This window comes from Erithacus rubecula (genome assembly GCF_903797595.1).
Source record: "Erithacus rubecula genome assembly, chromosome: 4".
Lineage (NCBI taxonomy): Eukaryota > Metazoa > Chordata > Aves > Passeriformes > Muscicapidae > Erithacus > Erithacus rubecula.
This window is the reverse complement of record NC_136686.1, coordinates 41666434-41690964: the sequence shown is the minus strand read 5'-3', so window position 1 is coordinate 41690964 and position 24531 is coordinate 41666434. Positions and strand designations below refer to the sequence as shown.

Genomic DNA, 24531 nt, shown 5'->3' with positions numbered 1-24531 from the left:
CTTGAACAGGTAATTAGTTGTCAGAAAACTGGGTATGTAATGCAACTTGAATACAAAGGAGAAGGTATTAGATGCCAATTAGAATTTTTTTAGAAGTAGAATGTTCCCATCCTTTAGCCTTTCTTTTTTATATATTTTCAGAATGTGAAAAACAGAGGAACTGTGATTTTTGAGGATTCTTCTATGGTCAAGCTTTAAATTAAGCGCATAGGTAAGGAGTGAATGGCAACACTTACAGCTAGAAAGAATGTCACCTTTGCAACACCTTTATCTACTCAAAGCTGAGGAGCAACTGTAACTTTTCATTTTAGAGGTTACATTATCCATGTAACAAAATTCCCATTCATCCATTACTCAAGTCAGTACAAATGTGCAAATCTGATTTTTAATGAAAAACAGGACTAAACAGCATCAAGGAATTCCACTGGTTCATCACAAATGGTTAAAGCAATACAGAAATAATCACAACCCTTCATAAGTTTTCTTTCTTCACACTAATAGGAAGACTAATAATTTATTGACTTGTGCTATACTAACAGCTAAAAAAAAAACAAGGTTTACTACTTTACCATTATATTTTATGCAACAGCAATATAGGAAATACTTCATAATAGAAACAAAAGTGTATATTTCAAAGGTTCTGGTGAGAAAATCAACATCAAGAATTACAATCTGAAATGAGTAAGCAGAAAATTGTAAAGCAAAAGATCCTCTCTTGAGTGACCTTCTCTGCTCCCTGTCCTGGTGATACAAAGCCAGTAGCGTTTATTCTCCTTTGAAAGTTAGTATCTGTGAATGAAAGACGTGCAAGAATAAAACTAACACAAAAGCTGCTGATGAAAAGTATTTAAGGACTATAGCTCAGAACTCTACTGAAAGTTGGCTTTGCAAGTTTGAAATTAATCAGTATCATCCTGGTAATGTAATCTGAAACCTGTAAAGGCCAATGTTTAGCAAACATCAGACAATAACAGCTTAACATAGCATCAAAGAATGTCAAGCTGTGTAATTTCTGCTTTTTGTAACACTTGAGAAAAACGACCTGATAAACACAAGGTTTCACAAAGCCTCATTTAAGTGCTGTGGTGGATGGTGCAGTTCTTTGGTAGATCACAGGAAATCCTTGCATTCTGTAGATAAATGTGTTTGCAAGAGTTTTCAAGTAATTTTATTTCATGACTTAAGAATGCTCTCCAGAAATAAATACCCAGGTACAAAAAATTAAAATATAGACTGGAACTCTATTTCAGGGATATCTGCACTACTCTTTACCAAAGTATAACACCATCACTTCTCTCTGCCAGATTCTTTCTTACATTACTCTTGGCGGCTTTCGAAGTTTGTATAAAACTTCAAGATGTATAAGGTCTTGCATTTATCTGAATAACAATTTTTATGATCTCTACCATTAGCTTTTTGAAGTAACTGTTTCTCATTACTTTTAGGATAAATTAATAGACAATGTCTCCGAAAGAGTTTTCTGGTTTGAAAGATTATTATGCTATTATTACAGGGGATTCCTCTTCCAGTTGTCAACAAGAGTTTTCTTAGCTCTCTTGAGTATTACCCTACCCAAACTACCAAGACAAGAGGCAAATCTTAACTAGTAGCTAAGTCATTTCTCTGACACATTAGTCATTTCCAACATACAATTTTGCACAAGATTATCAGCCTTGGGTTTGATTCATAAACTGCATGTTTAAAACAGGATACGTAGGTATGCAATTTACCTAATGTTAGCTCAAGACATTCTCCCATCAACAGCAATTTCTCTCAATTGACCACACGTTACTGTATTCCCCAGGTTTTTTTTACATAAAGGATTAAGAGACTGTAATAACTGGACAACAATAAAATGCCACTCATGAAGGTATTTTTAGTTGAAATAAAATTTGAGGAAAGCTTGGGCTACAAACAATTGCTTTACACAGCTAGGGAGATGCACTGTACCTGTTCACAAACAGGTACAATCACTGTTACCTCAGAGAGGTTACTAGTCAGACAGGAATAGTCACCTTCAGTTCTACAGAGGGATATTTTGCTCACATCTATTATTGTTACGTAATTAAAGCCCAGTCCTCACAAATAGAAAGTGGAAAACAATGTCAGGGGAAACAAACTAACCAATGCACATAGAGTACCCTAGCACAGCTCTGATTCACAAAGGCAGGCAGATGATCCATCCACCAGCCTAGGTAACAGGAGAGACTCTCCAGGCCAGTTTACCAGCTACCTAATGGGGTTACTGCCTGAAAGGGCGCAGGACTCATTGTGGGATCAAAGGTGGGCTGGGGAGGAAGGAGAATGCAAAAAACAGAGAGAAGATAAGAGGGTCCAGTCACATGTGAAGACTTCTGTTTTCGTGGGTGACAGGAGTGCCCCATTCCACCTGCCATACAGAGGTGGAAGTGCCTGCAAATGAGAAGCTGGCCACAGATGCTGGGGCCCGGGAGCCTGCGGTGCAGACGCTGTGCACAGCGTGTGGGTGTGTGCACACCGGTGCACAGAACCACCAGCCAGCAAACCAGCCTGCAAGCAGAGCAAGAGGCTCGGGAGGCAGGACTAGGACTGGGCCAGACTCTGCCGAGAATAGAGTCTGAGCTACTGAAAGAACCTCTTACACAGCCACAAGAGATTAGGGTCTGAGGGATGGCAACTGGAAGCACCAGAAAGTCTGAGCTGGCCACCTGGGGTTTGAGGAGAGGCTGATGTTTAAGGCTACAGCTAGCCAAAAGACTCCTTTTCATGAGGCAATCCTGCGGCCAGCTGCCACAAGGCTAAGGCCAGTTACTGGAAAAATCCACCTGTACATGTGTCGGCACATCCAAGAGGGTGTGAGTACCAGAAAATGAATTGGGGCTGCAAGCCTCAAGCATTCACACACTCAGGTCAGCAACAGTGGAGGCCAGAGGAGCCTGTTCCTGGACAGACCAAGTGTCAAAGGCCAGTTACTGGAAGAATCCACCTTACATACATTGATGTATTTTTCATTAAAAACTTTTAGCCTGATCAGTGAGAGAAAGGAATCAGGATGCTTGTCTGAGGTTGTGCAAGCAGTTTTCTGTGTGCTGATCTCTGTCATGTGTGTATGCACTAAGAGGATGGTGCAATGATCCCACTGGAATAAATGCTGTGTTTTGCTATTGCCTGGACCCAGCAACAATGGAAATGCAACAGCCTTGTCTCATCACACTACTGGGCTGGACAATTCCTAACACCTTCCACTGTCAAAAATATAAAAAGAAAAAAATATGAAGTCTCAAAAAATCACTGGTGTCATAGACAAGCATTCTCAGTGATCTGTTTGCCAACTCAAATCATCTCTCCCTTAAGCAACCAGCCATTTCTTAATCACCTTTATCAGTTAATCTAGCTTCAACATCCTTGGGTAGTAGAAATTTTAGTATTGCATATATAGAAAAGGTCTATTTCTGAAGACTTATCAGAATGAAAGGACCATTTCAAATTAATGTGCAAAACACAAAGCAGTGCATAAGTTGCAGTCATGAAGACTTAGGCACTGTGCTCAGGCAAGTCAGGTTTTAACCATAAGAAATCCCTCAACAGTCAGTGGTAACCTCTTTTTTTATAATGGAGATCATGGTTGCCAGAAATACTTTTCAATCCATGTGGCATCCTTTGTACTGTAACTCCACAGCAAACTTAGCAGAATGTCCAAATGGTGAGGGGTGAAGCTCTGATCACTATGTTCCTGTCATAATTTCTTCCATTAACAACCTAAGTTCTATCAACTGCATGAACCAACCAATAAACAGACTCATGTCTCTCCTACAGCATAGCCCAAAAGTGCAGCGAAACAGGAAGGATGAATTTCCTTTCTGCTCAAAATCACACAGGAGTAAAAAAACTGGGATGATAAGATGCTTAATTCAACTCCCAGATGCACTAAGAATTTCTAATTCTCCTCAAGAGCTCTTTCTGAACATTTGCAGCAATATCACAAATTGTTATGACATATTTTGTCATAGAGGCGATGGCTTTATTAGATAGGAGATAGTCAATACAATGATAGATATCTGACACCTAAACCTTTTAAATGGAAAAATCTTGCTAACATTTCATTGCTTCACAACATTCCTATGCAAAATAATATTTGCTGGTCAAATGCTTGTCAAATTGAGCAGTTTTTAAATGAAGTTTCAACTACAAATTATTCAACGTTTCATCCTTTTAAGTTTACCTCATATTTTGAAGTTCTTTGACAGGTTCTGGACCAATTTCTTAAAATAAGAAGAGAGAAGCAAACTTGTGAAACTGCAGGTTAAGCTTTGGTACTGATGCAAACAGCTGTGTACAGGGCAAGGCAAGAACCTCTCAAAACCAGCCTCTTCAGCTAAGCTTGTGGATATACTTTCTATCCTTTTCTATGTACTATAATCCACTTAACTCTCCCTCTGCCAGAACAGTTAGAGAGCAGAGACTGGTATAATCAAACATCAGTGTTGCACACAGAATGGTATGGCTGGCAGTACAAAAATGCTGAACTACAGTGCAAAGGGTCAAATTCACTGACCTCACTAAATTCACAGAACTGACAACAGATTGATTCCTTCTGTATATCTCAAAATTGCTATTAGAATAGCACTTTTTTGGACCTGAACAGAAGGTCAAAAACCCCCTAACTGAAGTGGCAATATTGACAAATTCGAAGGAGTTAACAGCTCCTCCCAGTTTTTATCATCTGCAAACCTTCTAAATATCCCCTCCAGTCCTGCATCCAAGGCATTTATGAAGACTTTAGCTATTAAATTCTTAAAGTCAGCTTCAGCTGACTTCAGCTGTTTATATCAAGTCTCAAGATAGTCTCCAGTCATCTTGTTCCTCAGGCCAGAGTAGCATTTGAAACAAACAACTCCTTACCAAACTGATTACCCAATAAATTCCTGTGAATTATGATGTTTCTCGGAGGATCCTGCCTCAGCCTGTAATGCTAGTTTCAAGATAGTACTTCCTTTTAAATTATTTTCTTCCTAAACATGTCATCACCACTGCTAAATTCTCTCAGGTGTAGTATTCTAAAACCTTATTCAAGGCTTTAAGTTTTCATGTTTGCTTGTTTCCAAAAACTAACAGTAAACCCAACATCTCCCTCCCCTATCTCAGAGCATGATCAAGCTCTCTCTGCCCTTGTGGAGTACACCAAACTTGACTATTCAGGCAAAGAAAACACTTATTGGCCAAAGAAAACAGAAAAACACTGCTGAGAGCATGAATGCCTTCAAATGATAGTTATATTTGTTTTGCTGAACTGTATTTTAAAGCTATCAGTGAACACAGGTGAAGCAACCCATTTATGAAAGTTACTATTAATGCATACAAAATGTTAAATTTAGGGATTAGAAGGTGATCTAAATGCAGTTTACTCTGTAAGGTTATGCACCCTTCAGGATATTATATGATCACAAGACAGAAGTGGGCATAAAACAGGTGGCCATAGCACTGTGTGAATGCATATAGTAGCTGATGTATAAAATCTGAAAAACACCAATATGTTCAGCAAGATGTGTGTGTCACTTACAAAAGTGAATGTAATGCAATTTAACACTCAAAAATAATTTACAAATGCATCTAAAGGAACATTCAGTGGGACATTTCTTAACAGCCATAGGACAGAGCTTTTCCTTAATCAAAAGCCTTTTAGGGACTTTTCTAAGAGCCTGACTCACAAATATGTTTTGCACAGGCACTTTTTGCACAAACAGCATGTTTCAATAACTTACAACAGGGGATGTTTATCCTGAGCCTTCAGCTTAACAGCAGTTTATAGGCAAAGAATTCCCACACAGGTGACAAAAGACACTAGTTTTGGAAGGAGATATGCCTCCACAAAACTATATGCAGTGAAATTATTTGTGACACTTGAGATATTCAGGAAAGAACTTTCTCAGTTAGTAAAACTTTTCTGTTTGACAACACGAAGCAGATTTATATCTCATCTGATACCACTGCAGCAAGAAGCTTCTTGCACCTTGCTGAGGTTCTTCTCCACTCATATTTTAAAACAAAACTTTTAGTGCAAATACTAATACAGTATAGCTTTTAAAATAAACTTTGTTCTTCTTTTGCTTACTAGCAGTATAATGCAGCTTAAAGTCATTTCAGTATTTAATAGCACATTATCATCTTCTATCCAGCAAAAGTTTGCTTCATTTAAACTGCATGTTTTCTTGAGTAAAGCAAATATCATATATATATATATTTGGGATTTTTCATCATATTTTAATTTATCAAGTAGATTTCAACCACTCACAAGGAGTTTTTAATCATGAACTAGAAGTTCATGTAATAATCTATTAACTTGAACTAAAGCAACAATACGGGGGAAAAATTATTGTAACTAGTCACACCAGTTGAAAGCTGGGTTTCACATTTCAGCTGACTCCACCCCTATTAACTTAAAATGCTGCTTCACGGTATTTTAAGATTATTAAGTCAGAGCTTGTCATCCTGCCATCCTTTGCAAGTCCTTTACAACAGCATCGACACTTTCATAATTACATGTTGAGGCAATACAGAGCGCTGAGTTGGCAAAAAAAACTAGGTAGTTTTCAGGCAGGTGACCACACCAGATGAACCCACTCAGAGGAGCACAAGCAAACAGGGACTGGGAAGCCAAACCAATAAACTCACTTTGCTTTAAAGTGCTGTAGAATCTGGGCAGAGGTAGAGCTAGACTAGCCCAGAAGGGTCTGGTCCTAATTTTTCCTCCATTTTCAGTAAGAGATTTCTCATCACTCCTTTTTTCCTGGCTTTAGGACTCCGGTAGCCACAGGTGAACAGGATTACGAAACTATAATCTAAATGAAAACTAGTAATTTCCATTCCACAACCTCACTCACCACTTGGCCACATTAGAATTTCTGCTGACAGAGGGCAACAGAACTGTGCAGAGTGTGAGATGCTGGGACATGCGCCCCTTTAATTACAGAACGGAACTCACTGGTTCCTGTGAGAAGACTGGCTGTATTAAGGTATCCCATTATAAAGTTTTGCTTCGCTGAAGCTATAGTTGATAGTCATAAAGTTACTAAGTTTCAGACTTGAAGGAGCACCGTGAAATTTTCTCCTTTCGGAAGAAGGAAACGCAACCCTGGTCGCTTCACTCGGCCTGTCCCCCAAGCGGGGCCCAGGGACGGGCTCAGCGCCGCGGGGCCGCTCGCGGGCCACTGAAAGTTTTCCTTGTTCGTTAAAGGCTTTCCCAGCCGCCGTTCCCGGTGCCCGGCCCGCGGGAGGCCGGGAGGGAGCGCACGGAGCCCGCACCGCCCGCGGCCCCCCAAGCGCCTTCCAGGCCCCGGCGCCGCCGCCCGGCCGGCACCGCGACCGCTCCGCCCGCGGCCGGGACGGACGGGGGGGCCCCGCGCCTCCTGCCCTCCCCGCGGGAATGCGGCGGGAACCGCCTCCCCGCCCGGCCCCGGCCCCGGCCCCGCGCCGCGTACCTGCCGCTCCCCGCCGGGCCCCGGCCCGCGCTCCCCGCCTGCCGCCCGGCGCCGGGCGTGGCGGGGTCTCGGGCCTGCCTCTGGCCGCCGCCGCCGGGCTCCTGCTCCAGGGACAGGGCGAGCTGGCTGAGGCCGTAGAGCAGCGAGCAGACGGCGCAGCCCAGGCACAGCAGCGCCACCCGCGCAAGCCGCCGCATCCTGCCGCCCGGCGCGGCGCGGCACGGCACGGCACGGCTCGGCTCGGCACAGCCGGGCGGGCCCGCGGCTCGGCGGCGGCGGCGCGATCCCAGCGCGGCCCGGCGTGCGAGGGGCGGGCCCGGGCGGGCCGCAGGGCGGGGCCGCGGGGCCGCCCGCTGATTATTTGCCCCAAAAGTGGAAAAAGCCGCACCTCCCTTTTCCCGCTGCATGCCTCCCTCCCTTCCCCGCCGCCCTGTGCTCAGCCTGGTGTCATCCTCTTTCAGGCCTCCCGAACATCGGTCCCTGGGAGAAGTCGAGCGATGAAATAGCCCAAGTATATAATAGTGGCAGTCCCGGTCTGTTCCGCACCGGTGCGGCCTCACCTTGAATCCCGTGTGCAGCTCTGAGAACCTCAGTATAAGAATGTAAAACTGTTAGAGGGTGCGTGCCTTCATTAAGGGCAAAAGTGGGGCTAAAGCTCCCTCAAAATGGCACTCTTTCCCTGTTCTCAATCTTTCCGGTTTTGTTAACTTCTCCTGTGTGAAAGCTTCACAGCTGCTTCTGCACAAGGATATTCTAGTCATATAAATATCTAAAGGGAGGGTGCCGAGAGGATGGAGACAAACTTTTCTTGGTGGTGCCAAGCAATAGGACAAGAGGCAACAGGAGAAACTGGCACACAGGAAGTTCCACCTGAATTTGAGGAAGAACTTTACTGTGCAGGTGACCAAGCCCTGGAACACAGAGGTTGTGGAGTCTCCCTCTCTGGAGATATTCAAGAACCATATGGACACAGTCCTGTGCAATGTGTTCTAGGAGGACTCTGCTGGAGCAGGAAGGCTGGACCTGATGACCCACTGTGCTCCCTTTCAACCTTTACCCAATTTTTGATATTCCCACTCATTCCTCAGGCAGCTGAAGCTACACAGATGTAATTTCTCCTTGTACAGACGCAGCTGGAGCATGCAAATCACTTTGGCATCCTTCCCTGCTCTGGCCTTGGAACACAGATGACTGTGGTACCCTGGCCCAAGGAGCAGGTGGGTGCTCCTGGGCCAGAGAGATGCTGGACCAGAGAAGCTTGGAGAACTGAGCCTGAAGGATTTATTTGTAGTCACTAGCAAAGATAGGACTTGACTCACCAAGTCGTGCTTCTGAACAACAAAATGTAGGGCTGGGAAGTGGCAGAAGAAATAATAGCTGTACATCTTGTTAGGGAGAATATTGGTTGGGTATCAGCTGAATCCAACACAGTAGTACATTCTCTCTCTAGCCCAGACCACTGAGCAAAGGCCTAACAGCTTAGCTAACCTATACTATTGCCAAGGTAAGTATTTTAAATTCATCATTCAGTGCTGCTCCCTCAGCTTCTGACACTGTTTTTAGAAAAAATACAAATTTGGAATAATTCTGCATAACTTTTTGTCCTTACAGTGCCTTTGGCTCACTTTTTTCTGTGAACTATAAACATCCTTCTTTAAAATAATTGATAATATCTCCATTCAGGACCCTGCATTTTAAGAAAAATACCAACATCATGTCCAATAAACCATAAAATACAGTTCAGTTATACCTTTTGTGATCTAAGGATGTATGTTATATGTGAATGCCCATAAAACCTAAGCCATAGCCTACTGCTGTTCTTGGCTGTGCTTGAAAGAAGGGGAAAGCAGGATGCCAGCTGGCAACTGTGGTAGTTGGAAGAGAAGTAATGGCAAAATTATTCATAACCTATTCCTCAAAATAAAAAAAAGAAATTAGGAGAAAAGGTGGTCCTCAGAAAATATGGGATATTCAACTCTGTTTGCAATGGAGATACTGGGATGATTATTAAGAGATACAAGCATGGAAATTCAGGCTGAGGGGAAAAAAAATGTAGGATCCAAGAGAAGTAAGGAACTAGAGAGGATGAAGAGAAATCAGGGCCAAAGATGGCAGGGTGCTGATGGGAGAGTCATAGATGAAATGGTAAAGGATATGTAAAAAGAACTCTGGAAAGAGGTTACTGCCTAGCACTGCATGAAGGACTGGCTCTGAAAGCACCACTCAAGGTCTTAGCTGGGCTTTCTGCCCCTTTTTCTGCCCCTGCCATTCAGCTTCCCTGAATTTGTGTTTGTGCTCAAAATCAGGTTCATTGCTCTCACTGCATACCTATCTGCTGACCTGTGTTATGAGTTCTTGCACTCTCCCACTTCACAGCCCCTTACACACACTGTCAAGCCCATATGGCAGGGCAAGAGTAACACACAGACATGAGACTCAGAGTAGACAGATAAAATGGAGTATTTACTGGCAGCAAGCTTAAAAGCAGAGACCACTTATTCCCTGCTGAGGTGTGACACCTGTCTTTTATGTGGAAGAGTGTTTGAGCCAGAGAAAAAGGTCTGAAGGACATTATAGTGTCACCAAGAATGAACGTGGCAGATAGGTAGTAATAAAGGTCTCATGCTTCAGAAGAAAAAATTATATTCTTAGAGGAGAAAAGATAAATAAGGAGTGCTAAAGAGAAGTGACATAGAGAGAATTTTTTTATTACCAACCATGTCATTACCCAAATATGAATTTAAGGACTTCTCTTCAGTCAGTGCTGTTCAATAATATGTGAATAATTAATGAATGAGAATGTATCTGCACTGCTCTAAAAATATAGCTAAGGCAAGGTCAGAGAGAAAGTGTCTTTGTTAAACTCTCTGTTGCAATTGGGGAGAAAAAAAACAGCTAAACTTACACACTCACACAAGGCTTTTTTTCACACTGCAAAATCTGTCCACTTAATCTATGAGTTGGTCTGATAAAAGATAAAATTCTTCTTACTATGAACTTGGCCTTGTGAGTAAGGGAGATCAGCAAAAGTAACTGAAATGCCATAGCTAAATTGTATCACTGAGAAAAAGATTATCAGATGGTATATAATTACCCAAATTCTTTAAAAATTAATAATTATGTATCTTTATTACTCACAATGAATAGTTTATGAACAACATGTAACATTTTATGCTGCAAGGTCTACTAGTCTTCAATTAACTTAAAACATGAAGAGTTACAACCATATGCAAGATTCTCTCCTCCTATTAATGATTCTAAATCTTTAAATCCTTTTCTTGATTAGAATTTAGTTACTTAGCCATGGTAACTTTTGTATCTTGAGTATTCAATTCTATTTGCTACATCCAGAAAATAGCTCACATCCAGACAAAAAAGCCATCTTATTAAACTACAGGTGTTAAATAAGTTGTTAAGACAACCAATTTTTTTTAAAAAATCAGCATCTGATACTTCTTCAAATGTGTTCATAAGGGTCATAAGAGTAGTCACTGTGAGCCAGAAAAGGAAACCAACATTCTAACAACTCATTAGATCAAGATAAATCAGATAAACTTAAATTAAAAAACAAAAAAAGGGAAAAAAAGCCCTAATCAGATGCATTTGTTTTTGTTCTTTCACAAAATTAAACCATTAATTAAGTTGGTAAAGCAATAAGATTTTGTGCTGATAGATTTGTGTCAATACTGCCCTGTATGAAAACCAGTTAAGGGTTTTTCAAAGGCAAAGACACTTTCTTTGATGTTCACATGCCCTTTCATACAAGCTGCAGTGTCAGCACTTGGCTATGATAGATTGCAGGGTTGGGTAAGCAGGAAGAAGCTGCTTTGCTGCCATGTGTTGCACATGATGGTATCATCAGACTTCTTGGGGCAATGACCCTTTTCTTTTTCCACCAGATATCACTTTTTCCCCCTGTCTATTACCTTTTAAGAAAAATACTTAGTCTAGTACAACTGCCTTCCACTCTTATTGCATCTACCCCTTCAAATTTCCTAATGTATAAAAATAAAAATTTTCAAGATCAACTTTTATTGATAACCAAAATATTACCTTCCCCTTCCCTTTCCTATTTAGCTCTCATTGTTTAGTGTTGTACTGTGTTTAAGCAGGAGTGTAGTGTGTTTAAAATATTTCGCAATTATTGTTGATAATCACAATAACACCCAAAGACAACAGAAACAGGAAAAATATCTAGGACAATAGTGCACAAAATGAAGTAAGATGCCTTATAAACTGTTCAGGAAGTGGTGTGATACTTTGCAAATTTCCTAGTTTCTTCTAATTTGAATAAATCTCTTCACCAATATTACTCTTCAAAATTTATTTAATAGTTCCTCTGTGAATAATTGTAAGTTATTAAATATTAGTCAAAATACTAATTCCTCTTAAGAAAGTTCAAATTTCATGCTCTAAATCAATAAGCATCTATATATGTAGACTTGCACAGTATTTAGTAGTTTACTACATTAAAAAAGCAGAAGGAATACTTTCTAGCACAAAGAAAATTTTCTTTTTTATCTTTTTTTTCAATATTTGTGTGTCAAGTGCTTTTTTTTCCTGTAAAGATTACTACATTTGGAGCTTCCACACATCAATCCAGAAGGGATTCTCAATGTTGGACAATTGTTTCTTTGCATCATCTAAAATTTTCCAAAGACTGTACCTGGCAAGGGTATAATAAAGAGGAGATGGGTGACACCAACATGGCTTTACTAAGGGCAAATCGTGCCTGACAAATTTGGTAACTTCCTGCAGTGGGCTTAGAATGTTGATGGATGAGGGAAGTGCAGAGATGTCATATACCTGCACTTGTGCAAAACATTTGAAACTGTCCCACAGTTTCAATATCCTTGTCTCTAAACCAGTGGGTGATGAGAAGCTCAACATGACCCAGCAATGTGCGCTGGCAGCCCAGAAAGTCAAACATGTCCTGAGCTGCATGAAAGAGCGTGGCCAGCAGGGCAAGGGAGGGGATTCTGCCCCTCTACTCCACTCTCATGAGACCCACCTGTAGTACTGCATCCAGCTCTGGGGTCCCCAACACAAGAAGGACATGGACCTGCTGAGAGAGTGCAGAGGTGGGCCATGAAGATGACCACAGGGCTGGAGGACCTGTCCTGTGAAGACAGGCTGAGAGAGAGCTGGGCTTGTTCAGCCTGGAGAAGAGAAGGCTCTGGGAGACTTAACTGCAGCCTCCCAGTACCTAAAGAGGCCAACAAGAGAGCTGGAGAGGGACTTCTTACAAGGGCATGTAATTGGTAAGACAAGGTGGAATGGCCTTAATCTGTAAAAAGGTAGGTTTAGGTTAGATATAAGAAAAAAAAACTCACTATGAAGATGTAGAACACCAGAACAGGTTGCCCAGAGAAGCTGTGGATGTCCCATCCCTGGAAGTTTTCAAAGCCAGGTTAGATGTGGCTTTGAGCAACCTTGTCTAGTGAAAGGTGTCCCTGACCATGGCAGGACAGTTGGAACTAGATGATCTTTAAGGTCTCTTCCAACCCAAACAATTCTGTGATTCTACGATTTGTGTTTAAAGTACTTTTACACAAATCTATACCGTATACAAAAAATATAGAAATAAGGCAAGCAGGGCAGGTTTTCACTTGTTTATTTACACATAATAATACTTAAGTTTAAAAGTCCTTATTGTGTCCTGCTGTTGTCTGCTACAGCATCAGGAATTTTGAGTCCTGATACCCAGATGAGGGTTTTTCAATTTCTACAATATATTTTTTATCTCTAATAGAAAAAAATATTTACTAGCAGTACCCATGCGTAACAGTAGCTTCATTATGCCTTGGAAGTTCAATTTTTAAGATGAAATGTATCAAATAATCTGAAAGTAGGTATTTTTTACCTTTTCCATTTCACAGTAACAACGTAGATTCAGTGAATTTATTCTACTTGTACTAAGTATGTTATCCTATTCACTTTTTTGAAGATCCTTAAAATGAATTAATTAGCCCAGGAAATACTCAGACTGTCAACAAAAACCACTGCTTTTATTTCAGGGGAGTTTTTTATATTTGATGTAAAAATTTAATGCATTTTGTCATTTCCAATCAAAAAAGGCTGCATGTCTTAGAAAGCAAAACTACATCTAGCAAACAGCTAAAATGAAAAAAACTTAGATGACAACTGCCAGCTGTCCTTGTAAGTGGTAACAGAGGTATAGGAGAGATATCAGCTCCACAAAACCCATTCAGTGGTGCAAGCCAGATGATACACTGGAGCCAGTAGCTCCTATTTCAAAATAGAAAAGACAAAACATGGTTGTTCAGTAAGGAGGCATTTTGGAAAGTAGTCAGTCAGTCAAACCAGGTAGTAATTGACTGACTTTGCCAATTTATTTACCTTTTTATTTTGTTCATCTGTACCCAGGTTTTATTCTCCCTTCAAATAGAATTTTGCATGTAAACTGATGTAGAGACAATGTTAGAGATAGAGAAATAAAATCCTAATGTTTGTCATTCCATATTTTTCTCTAAGGGTTGCTCAATTTTCATTATTACAATTTCAAAACCACAACTGCTTCAAAAGCAGTCAAATGTAGTTTAAAGTATTCAGTACTTGAATTATCAGGAAGAAGAGGTAAGACACTTATATTGCCCTTTTTACTGACTGCTTAACACTGAATATAACAAACACATCACAGACAAGTGCCTAAGGTACCCAGCACCCTCACACCTGGTGACAGCCTTGGCCATGCCTGAAGCTCACAGAAATAAGTCCTGTGAGCAGTGAGCCTGCTCTGCACTGTGCTGTGCAGCCCTGGAGTGTGCAGACATTACACTGCATTATCTGTGGTGTCAATTGGATTGCTCTCAGACCATCCCGCTGCACGAGTGGCAGCAGAGCCAGCAAGCAGTCAAGATGTTGTGTAGTGTAGTGCTGAACTCTGAGCACGAAACACCCAAGATAATTTTAAGTTCAGCTAACTCATGATTGTACTTATGCATAACTTAGCCTTTCTTTGCCCATCTTTAATCTGTAACTTTACAAATTTAGTTTTTAGTCTTTTCTTTTCTTTTGGGACAAGAAAGGGTAAAATAAAATTGGACACTGTCCTAAACTATCTCCAGGCACCAGGCCCATATCTGCAGGGGAATGCTGTGATCTCCCATGGCTGCCAAAACATTTGTGTGGAATTTAAGAAATTTGTTTTGATCTTCAGACACATAATTGTGTAGCAGTCTTGCCGAACCTGTCAATAGCAGAAAGAAGTGAATACAAGGGTGAGAGAAGGGCTTAACAAGGCTCTCCTCCTTTGAATCCCTTCTGTTCTTGCAAAATAGATGAGTAAGTAAGACTAAATTAGACCCCTTTAATTAGTGACAATAGCCCTATTCTGGTATGCAATGCCAATTTAGTCAGTATTTATGCTAATACCAAATCTGGTCATTACGTCAACAGTTTCCCAACACTTGCTGCCTGCACTTGGGAATTTATGCCCAATAATGGCAGGGTGGCATTTAAAGCATTCTGCACCCAAGGAGGTATTAGCCTCACATGCTGCCTCCTTGGAGAGGGGACGAGGTCCCATTCTCATGGCTGACACTTCAGTTACCTGCTACACAAATGAGAATCTCCGATGCTCTTTACAAGAGAATCAGCTTCTTTCAAGAATGCCTTGTAGGATCTTTGCCTCATGCTGCAAAGGAACATAAATGACAAATAATTCAGAGAACTGAACATGGGAACTGTAGAATTGAAGACAAATTGAGAGAACCTACATAGACCACTGTTTTATAAATTGCTTCAGTAGCAAAGTAGTTTTTATGCACAATGAGATAAAGCTGTAGACAAAGACCCCTTCTCAAGTTTCTTACCTCATTTGTTTCTTTAATTTGCAAGCATGGATGCTTTCATGGTTTCTTGCTTCAGAAGCAGTACTCCCAGGAATATCTCAACTTCCATCATAACTAAAAGCAGTAATGAATCATCTCTGCCAATAAATTAGCAGAGGCCTCTTGGAATTTTGAGATCAAATTCCTAAAGTCTGCTGTTTATCCCCAAATTGCCCACTTGCATTTCTTGCAGTTTCTCCTAGACAGTACAAATAATACATTCAGAAATGGGTTCTGAAAAATTTAATAATTTTATTTACTATTTTATCATAACAGACCCCTAAGCATCACCATTGCCAGTCAAGATTGCAGTCCACTTACATTAGTTTTCACCAAAAATACTTTCTTGTCAGATTGTTCACAGGCAAGAAGTATTAATTTATTCCTGGGAAAGGCATTTCAATGTGTGTCACTATTCTAGGCATCAAAAACATCTATTTATGCTCCTCTGGAACCAACAATATGTCATCAATGTGAAATAACTATAGGGATGTAAATTTTTAAACAGTGTCATTATCATTAACTGTGCAACATTTATCATTTAAGAAAAAAATAGTCTTTGTACTGTGATTCCTTCTGTTTCTTTCTTTCCAGACACTTCCCCTCAGCTTTCCTGCCAAGCTTTCAGAATTTTAAATTGTTTAATATAGTCTTTGAACTGAGGTCAGGGAGAGGTCAGTTGGAGGCAGTATCCCAATGGGTTACTATACGCTTGTCTAAATGCAATGTATAGTCATCCTTAAAGGAGTGCTAAGCTGAAAATGAACACAGTTTACCAGACAGAAAATATGCAACATCTCATGATGCAAATTGTTCTTTCTGACTGCTACACAGAGACCTTTTAAGTAGATCAATATGCTATGCTTTTCTTAGAGTATGTTTAGATTTTTTAAATTAAATTTGTGTATATTAAAAAATTACAACCACACAAGTTCTTTCATTCACAGAGATGTTTATTTTTGTCTTCAATGTTTGTAGGGAATACGATTTCACTACAAAAGTGTCTCAGAGAAACTCCATTCAAAGTCTAGGCTTAAGAATGAAGGGAAAATATACTTTCAGCTGTACCAGTCCTGAGCAAAGTTTAAAAAAAAAAATTAAAAAAAAATCCACTAGAGATAGGAAGCAGCACCAATTAAACCAGAGAGCCTCTTACTGATATCTGCTCATGCTTTTTTTTCTGTTTGAGAATTGGTAAAAACTTAGGTAGGAAAAATTACTTTATTAGAATGTGGACATAAGATTCACAGTCCCAATCTCTCACCAAATACTATCCTTTTTTAAATAGTTAAGAATCTAGGGCCTCAGTTTCCATTAACTAGTCAGGACTGCTAACAGCAAGACTGTTGCCCCCACGGTGTAACATTCTCTCTTACTCAAAATGGTAAATAAATATTTATTTAATATATTTCTTTTAATAAATATTTATTTCCTATCAATATCAAGTTCCTGAAAAGTTACATTGTTCTTAGAAGTATACTACTTGTAGCAGTTCTAAAACTTCTGATTACATCAGGTCTCAATTCAAGTGGCTTACAATCTGTCTCTTGTTGTTCCAGTGAAAGAATTTCAAGCCATTGGTAACACTCGGTACATAATAGTTGGTTTATCCAGGACATTCAGATTCAAACTGACAAAGTAAATACTTCTAAGAGTCAGAACAGAAAAGGCACTTACTCATTTTGGGGAAGACACCTGGCAGGTAAGATTTTTATTTTCAAAATAACAAGCCCTTTTTCTAATTATAAATCCCTTAAAAAAATTAGTTGGATAAACACAATCCCTATGAACAAAACCAACTTAGGTACCCCTTCCCAAGAAAGGTAATACTGTCCTTGACTGAGAAACTGAGAAATGTGAAAGCATCCAAAAGTACTCACAAGTTTTATTCACTTCTGTGACATTCCAGTAGACCATCACAATTGGCTAGAAGAGAAAGTCTCCTCCAAAGAATGGATGTTTTACAAATTGAAAGCCTCAAAAATTTCTGGACTGTTTTTTATTACGTACTTGTATCAGCAATAAAATGTAAGATTCTAATGTCTATAACCAGGAACATCACCGTTACAATCGACAACCTGTGACTTCAACCAGAGGAGTAAATCTTTTATCAAACTTCCTTGCAATTGAATCATTGCCTCAGTGATGCTCTGTGTAAGGCACTTAGTAAACTTTAAGAGCATCTGACAGTACTGTTGGTAGTTTTGATTTCTTTGTATGGATGCTCTAACAACGCTTCAAGATTAACAGGTTAAGGTGTGGAATAATCACTGAAAACAGCCATATGAATTACTGGCCACAAAACTCTTCAGAAGCCACATCCATTCTAGTCTAGGTGCTTATCACCCTTGCAACATAAAGCTATCCTTTTCTTAGCAGTCCAGGAATTAGACCCTTTAAAATTGTGTAGTAGCTAATTGTATGAGAGGAATTAATTTTGTTCCTAACTCTTTCATTAAAACTTCTGCCCTTTCAATAAATAACTTCTATGCAAGAGTGAAGAATTCATGGTATTTACTATTTAACTCACAAAACCCTACATCTTTAGGCCAAATGTCACTCAACCAACAGCCATCAAGAATTATAAAGCAAGACACACCTCTAAGTGTGTGTGTTGCCTACTTCCAGTACAGTACACAGAGAAAGGAACACTAAACAGACAAAAGACAAAGAAGTCATTATATGGCCCTCCTAGGGACCATTCTGAAAATACATTTTCTTTGTTCTTCCTTCCCCCCCTCATTATAACTCTCTTTGTTGGACTGAGGGTTTTTGAAGGTGTTTGACATTTTAGAAACAGACACTTCCTACTTGGAATTGCTGTAGAAAAGCAGAGAAAGCACTCAGTATCTGTGCATGCTCCTCAGATCTCCTTCTCTGGCAGGGACTAAAAGCATTTTACTTGGTAACATTTGCCTCCATCAACTGGAAAGAATTCTGCTTATTTTGCCACATTTGGAAGCCTCCCAGCATAGAACAATACCATTTACAGAAACTTGCAGATAATTGGCATTCCAGAATGCCAGGTACCTCAGACAGAGTGCTTGAATGGTACAGGATCAGTGTAACTAAGTTTGCTCAGAAAGAATCTGTTCAGGTAGTCAATTATATAGAAACAAAGACAGCAGTGATAAAATTGATACTGACCTCTAAGCTTCCACATACCATTATTCTGAATGACCATGTTGATCTTAAAGAAACCAAAATATAATTGGAGAAGTGGGAACAGCAATCAAATTGCCCACTTAAAAAAGCAGGCATAATAAATTACTTCAAACTCACAGCATCCACTTATACTACATATGTACTTAAGAGAAATAAAAGAAAAGGGAAAAGAAGGAATCAGGAATCAGAATATGTTTCCTTCAGAGGTGGGAGTAATGGTAATACATGTAACCTGAAGATATTTCCCTTGCCTAGATTAATTCATAGCTGAAGGCTGTTACAGAGAGAGATGATCAGTCAGATGCCAGATTTTCCTGCTCAGAGATCTGTGCCATCAGGAACCAGCTTGACATTGAAGCATTTTTATTTATTCTGTGCAAAGAAGAGTCAGCTTGAAATAGATTATTCATGGATGACAGTTATATATTAGATGCATATAAATGGCAAATTAGATCTCTGTGTTCCCAAAGTGGGTATTCAGAAAGTAGAATTGGCCTGACCCCTCACTTGTCTTAACAGATGCAAAGTGATTGAACAACTCCATCCTTCTTTAGTGACAAATACCTGGGACTATCTTTGAACCAAACAGAACCTGAAGTTTGTAGAACCTAGCGATTTTGGGAAGAGGAAAAAGAGCCACATTTCGTTAGCCTGGGTTACATTTATTTCCTTTTTGTGTATCTTTTTTCTTCTTCATGCAGAAGAGGAAAATTACATGCACTTGGTTTGCAGGTTATGAAAAAATACATTAATAGTCTCTTTTCCTCAGCTATCTTCTCAATAACTCCACTGTACATGAGATCTCCATTGGTCTACAGCTACATGTCTTAAAAGCTTGAGGAAGCACGTTTATTTTGCTTTGACCAAGATTAGTATTTACCCACAGATGTGCTGGTTTTGGCTGGGATAGTTAGTTTTCTTCATAGTAGCTAGCATGGGGCTGTGTTTTAGATTTAGATAATGCTGGAATCAGTGATAATAACACAGAGATAGTTCAGCTGTTGCTGAGCAGGGGTTACATAGAGTCAAGGCCTTTTCTGCTTTTGCTACTGTCCCACTAGTGAGGCAGCAGGGGGTGCACAAGGAACTGTGAGGGGATACCTGACCCCAAGTGACCACAGGGATATCCCAGACCATGTGGTGTTGTTCTCAGCATACAGAGCTGGGGGAAGAAGGAACTGGGAGATGTTTGGAGGGATGGTGTTTGTCTGCTCCTGTCACTGTTACCTGTGATGGAGCTCTGCTGATCCATCTGCTGGGGATGGCTGAACACCTGCCTGCCCATGGGAAATGGTGAGTGGACTTTGCTTGCATGTGCAGCTTTTGCTTTACCTGTTAAATTGTCTTTATCCCAACCCATGACTTTTCTGACTCTTACTCTTTGAATTCTCTCCCCCACTGCACAGGGGAAGAATGCACAAAGGGCTGTGTGGTATTTGCCAGCTGGGGTTAAATCATGACAGCAAACAGTGTAATCAAAGACTACACTTTTCCAGGTGGCCTAGATCCCGAAAACATGGTCCTGCTCAAACAGTCCTCCATCTGTCAAGATATGCCATACTTTCTACAAAACAATTACCATTTTGGAAGTATGTTTAAGAATCTTGTTACTGAACAGTATTTTTTCTAGTGATAATCTTCTTTTTAAACATAGGGGACAAGGAGCATTTAGATAAGGTTACAATTTTGCCTTTTACAAAAACCCCAAATGGGACACCAATCTCTTGTAATTATTCTTAATGATAATCATTAAGAGCTATGGAATATGCTTTTGCCCTTCATCTTCTTGAAAGTACACCTAAAACTTCCAGTGCTCATTAAACTGTCTGCTCTTAAAAATCTGCCATCAGCAGACAAAGCAAGTTCATTCTGATGACTTTTATCTGCCTCCCATAATAAAAGGGGCAAGATTAGGATTGAATACATCGAATGATTCAGTGGTGGTTTGCTTTTATTAATTTTTACCAACACTGTTAAATAGATGCAGTAATCAGCTCCTGCATTACTAAGACTCTAGAATCTGAAACTAATTTGTTTTTTTTTTTCACTGCATTTTCTTTTACTGTTTGAATCTAATGGTACAGTTTAGGTAGGGGGGACACACCTGGAGTTGTGGGCCTTGTTCACAGACATATCAACATCTTTGGGCATACTGTCTTAGGAAAGTCATGTAAACATCACCTGCTGTTGGATAATTGTATTTTCCAGGAAGCATGCAATTCTCCATTGCTGTACCATGTTGTACCATATACTCCATTCTAGACAGGAAGTTAGAAAATTTCTACAGATCACTGATTTGTAATTAACTTATGAAGTACTTCTCCAAGTTTAATTAGAGGTAAAATCCTGTTAATTTTTGTTAAAACATGGGTTCTTTAGATGCTGAGCTAAGCCAAATATCTGATTGTTGTCCTAGACAAGTCTTCTAAGTCTCTTTTAACAGTTTCTCCTCTTTTTAAAACTTTGACAGCACAAAAGAAAGCCATCTGAGTTTCTACAGCTTGACTGATTTTACTGTACAGTTTTTGCTAGTTTGAAGTTATAACCTTTTAAACCGAGACTGCTGAGACATAAGCTGGGGCATAATTTCAGCTCAAACTGTGAAAGCTCAAACTGTGTTTCCAGCACAACCAAATCTTAACAGTGAGATAGAAGTACACATTTTCAAAATGCCATATTTGACTGACTGGTCCACTAGCCAAAACCAGCACTAACTTATTATTTTATCTATCTTATTCCTGAGTAAGCACAGGCTAAATTTACTACAAGTATAGCACTTGCTGTTGCCTTTGGAGAAATTAAATGTATATGCCTATTACCCTATGGTTTCTGATTTTGAATGAAGTATACCCAGACTCCCTAATAAGGAAAAGAGCCACATAAAGTCATGCCACAGAAAAAAAACCCCAAACAGATACAGTTAAAGAACCCTGGATAAGAAGTACACAATACACAGTTCCATACCAAATCAATCCTGTTAACAAAGTAAAATCAATCAGCAAAACATAGGAAACTGTCAGGCTTTTGAGACAGGAGAGGAAAAAAGTAAAGAATTTAAGATGCAAGATGTGAAGTTTAGAAGACCTACCTAAACACTACAGTGAACCAACAGAACAAATTCTAGAAAGTACTGTCTCACATGGCTACTTGAAAATGTGCTATTCATAATATTAGAAAAATGTAAAGTGCACAAATTATAAAATCCAACCTTTTTTGAGATTTTACAATCTATGCCCCAAAACATCAAATATCAAGATAAACACATAATAGGTTAAAACTTCAGTCATATTCTTAGTTATTGACTCTCAATATAAAAAATCCTAAATTTTTAAATGCAATTTATTACTACCTCTTTTGCTGGAATTAAGATTTTACATGGTATAATTCAGCCTGCTACTGAGTAGAAGAATTTTTGTTTATCTTCAATATGTAGCTTTAAATGAATGAAAAAAAAGAGATCAACCAACTGTGTATTTGTTATTTTTCCTATACCACATATAATTAATGGCAAAATTAGGAAGCTAAGAAACTGAACTACTGTACACTTTATCAATGAACTATTTATACTTCATTTTCCCCCACTTCTCCCCCCTTTTCCTTTCTGAAACCAGACAATCAATCAGCACATAAAGGAACTCATTTACATGGAACACTATCACACTTGTCTTTGTGGGGGCCACCATTTCATGAACATCCCAGGATGTATGGCTGTTGAAGACTGGTGCATATATAGATTTAACAAATAACAGTTCTTATGCAGAGAGCAATCACAGAGAAAAATAGCTAATCAGAACACATTACAACATTAAATTTTCACTTTTTATAAATGGAGTAAAGATACTTTTAAATATATTTACAGTTAGAAAAAAGGACTTAGGATTACTACAAGTAAAAATTATATAGAAATTATGAAAGTGAAGTTCATTTAAATTATATTATGAACACAGTAAAATGCAGTATTTTGCTTAGAATTTGTCTACTCTGCTGTCACTATTGTCATATACCTGTAATCACCAACAGGCAAAAACTTAACTTTTGCTTAATGCTAAAACAAGCATCATTGCAATGAAACCCTGGCAACGTAATAGTTCAATTAAAACCACCACAGCTTTTAAGATCCTAACTGACTTCTGTAGCACCTGTAGTAGAAATTGCTCTTCAATGTCTTGTTCCATAAAGAACAGAGACTTTTTGCATTCTTTTTGGTAACTGTACTTATATCACATTTTTGAGATTATTCTCTAGAGACAGTTGAATCATAGTAAAATCCACACCATCCTTCCTTTCAAACCAAATGGCTATTAATTCTGAAGATAGAGTCCTTTTGTTGGCAGTGCTGGGTGGTTTATTCACATAAACTTAAATAAAAATACATTTCCCATTTAGTGAATTACTGGTAATAGATTATTATTTCTTTGCAAGAAATTCTGAAATGTGTTAGCATTCATTACATTTCAAATTATAAACGCATTTTATAAAACTTCTTGCAATGAGATTTACTATCCTTAAACTGCTTACTTTAAACAATTTCAGCTCCTTTGTAATTCACTACATCAGTATATTCTGCAAATAGTCCCACCTAAAAACAAAATATAAAAAAAATAAAGTTGAGAAGCAGGTATTTTTCTTTTAAAAACTAGTGTATGTTATTCTGAACACTAGCCCGGCCCCAAAAACATTTAAGAACCTTAAAAAGCATTGCTTTACAAATACTAAATTTGGCCAGGTAACAGCAATAAACAGACATCCTACTTAGAAAGATAAAGCAGAATACATAATAAACAGGTCAGTAGTTATCCATCTGAAATAGCCTATAATTAACATTTGATGTCTAAAAAGTTTAAACAGCAACACCAAGGAATGAGGTATGTATGTTCTCAGATATCACATCAGACTCTCATTTTATGCAACTAACTGTATTTCACAACTAGCATCTTACAAAATAGAACAGTACCATTGTGCCTGTAGAAGTACTGCATTAAAAACAGAAAAATACATTACTACAAGAAACCACCAAACATCACAATTGTCAGGGGCTACAAAAATCCATTGTTTTAGCTGTTCAGAGGATGTATCATATATGGTAATAATTTGGGGCTGGATTCACTACCAAGAAGGTCCATCCAACTTCCACATAGACTTAAAAATATATTTACTTTGAATGAAAAAGAAAAGGCTCACGGGAGTGTAAGTGCCCTACGTCACTAAAAGGAGCTAAATGGACTTTTGTACTGAACCAGAATATATAATTTAAAACCTATACATGAATCGTATGTATGTATCAAAACACTTATTGGTTGTAAACAAAAATGCAAAATCTGTATTCACAAAAATATTTTATTGGTAATTTCACATAATACCAGATGGTATTGTAAATAGTTCTGCTCTTTATCAGCATATTGCTAAGTGCGTAAATGTTGACAGCTTATGCCATTAAGTAGGATACTGAGTCTTTTTCAAATTATTTATGACATAATATATTCTAATCGGCCAATTCAATATTAAAGAAATTGATTCGAGAACAAACAAACAAACAAAAAGTTATTTCCTTATTCTTGTGCAACATCTGATATTCCTGTACTGAAATGATAAGTGACTATGTGACACTAGAAAAATCTGGGGCAGGTAAACAGCACTAAGCAGAAATGAGAACTGCAGTTCTGTTCTTTTTAAAGCTTTTCCAAACTTTCATATTTCCAAATAGATTTTGCCAAATGCATCACCATCTGAGGTTCAGTATTTTTTACACAACACAAAATACCAGTGTACAGCGACAATGCAGTACTTTACCTGAATTGCAAGGTTAACTAATCAATGCTTAAAATGTGTTTTCTATTTTGCTTGTAAACATTACAATAAGTGTTTTAAGTGTCAAAAAATATTGGTAAAACCATCAACATAATTCAGTAACAGTAATCTAGTAAAATGTGTCAAACATTGGCAAAAATCCATACAAATGTTTTCTTTAATAACATTTTTCCTATTTAACCACACCAAGTACCAGCAGGTGTTTTTAAGAAGATAATCATTATGAAAATTCTGTTGCAGCAATAATT

The 24531-nt window shown here is 38.8% G+C and overlaps 1 protein-coding gene across 2 annotated transcripts in view; it reads right to left on the bottom strand.

Annotated features, from left to right (window-relative positions):
- Positions 1–24531, bottom strand: part of GXYLT1 (glucoside xylosyltransferase 1) — a 237383-nt gene that overhangs the window by 20414 nt on the left and 192438 nt on the right. Inside the window, exon 2 of one of the 2 annotated variants that reach the window (XM_079304697.1) lies at positions 7458–7722. In XM_079304697.1, coding sequence (XP_079160823.1) covers positions 7458–7654 — 197 coding nt within the window. In that variant the 5' untranslated portion in view covers positions 7655–7722. Of the gene's footprint in view, positions 1–7457; positions 7770–24531 lie in introns of those variants that run through there. The other variant, XM_079304698.1, reaches the window with a different exon arrangement.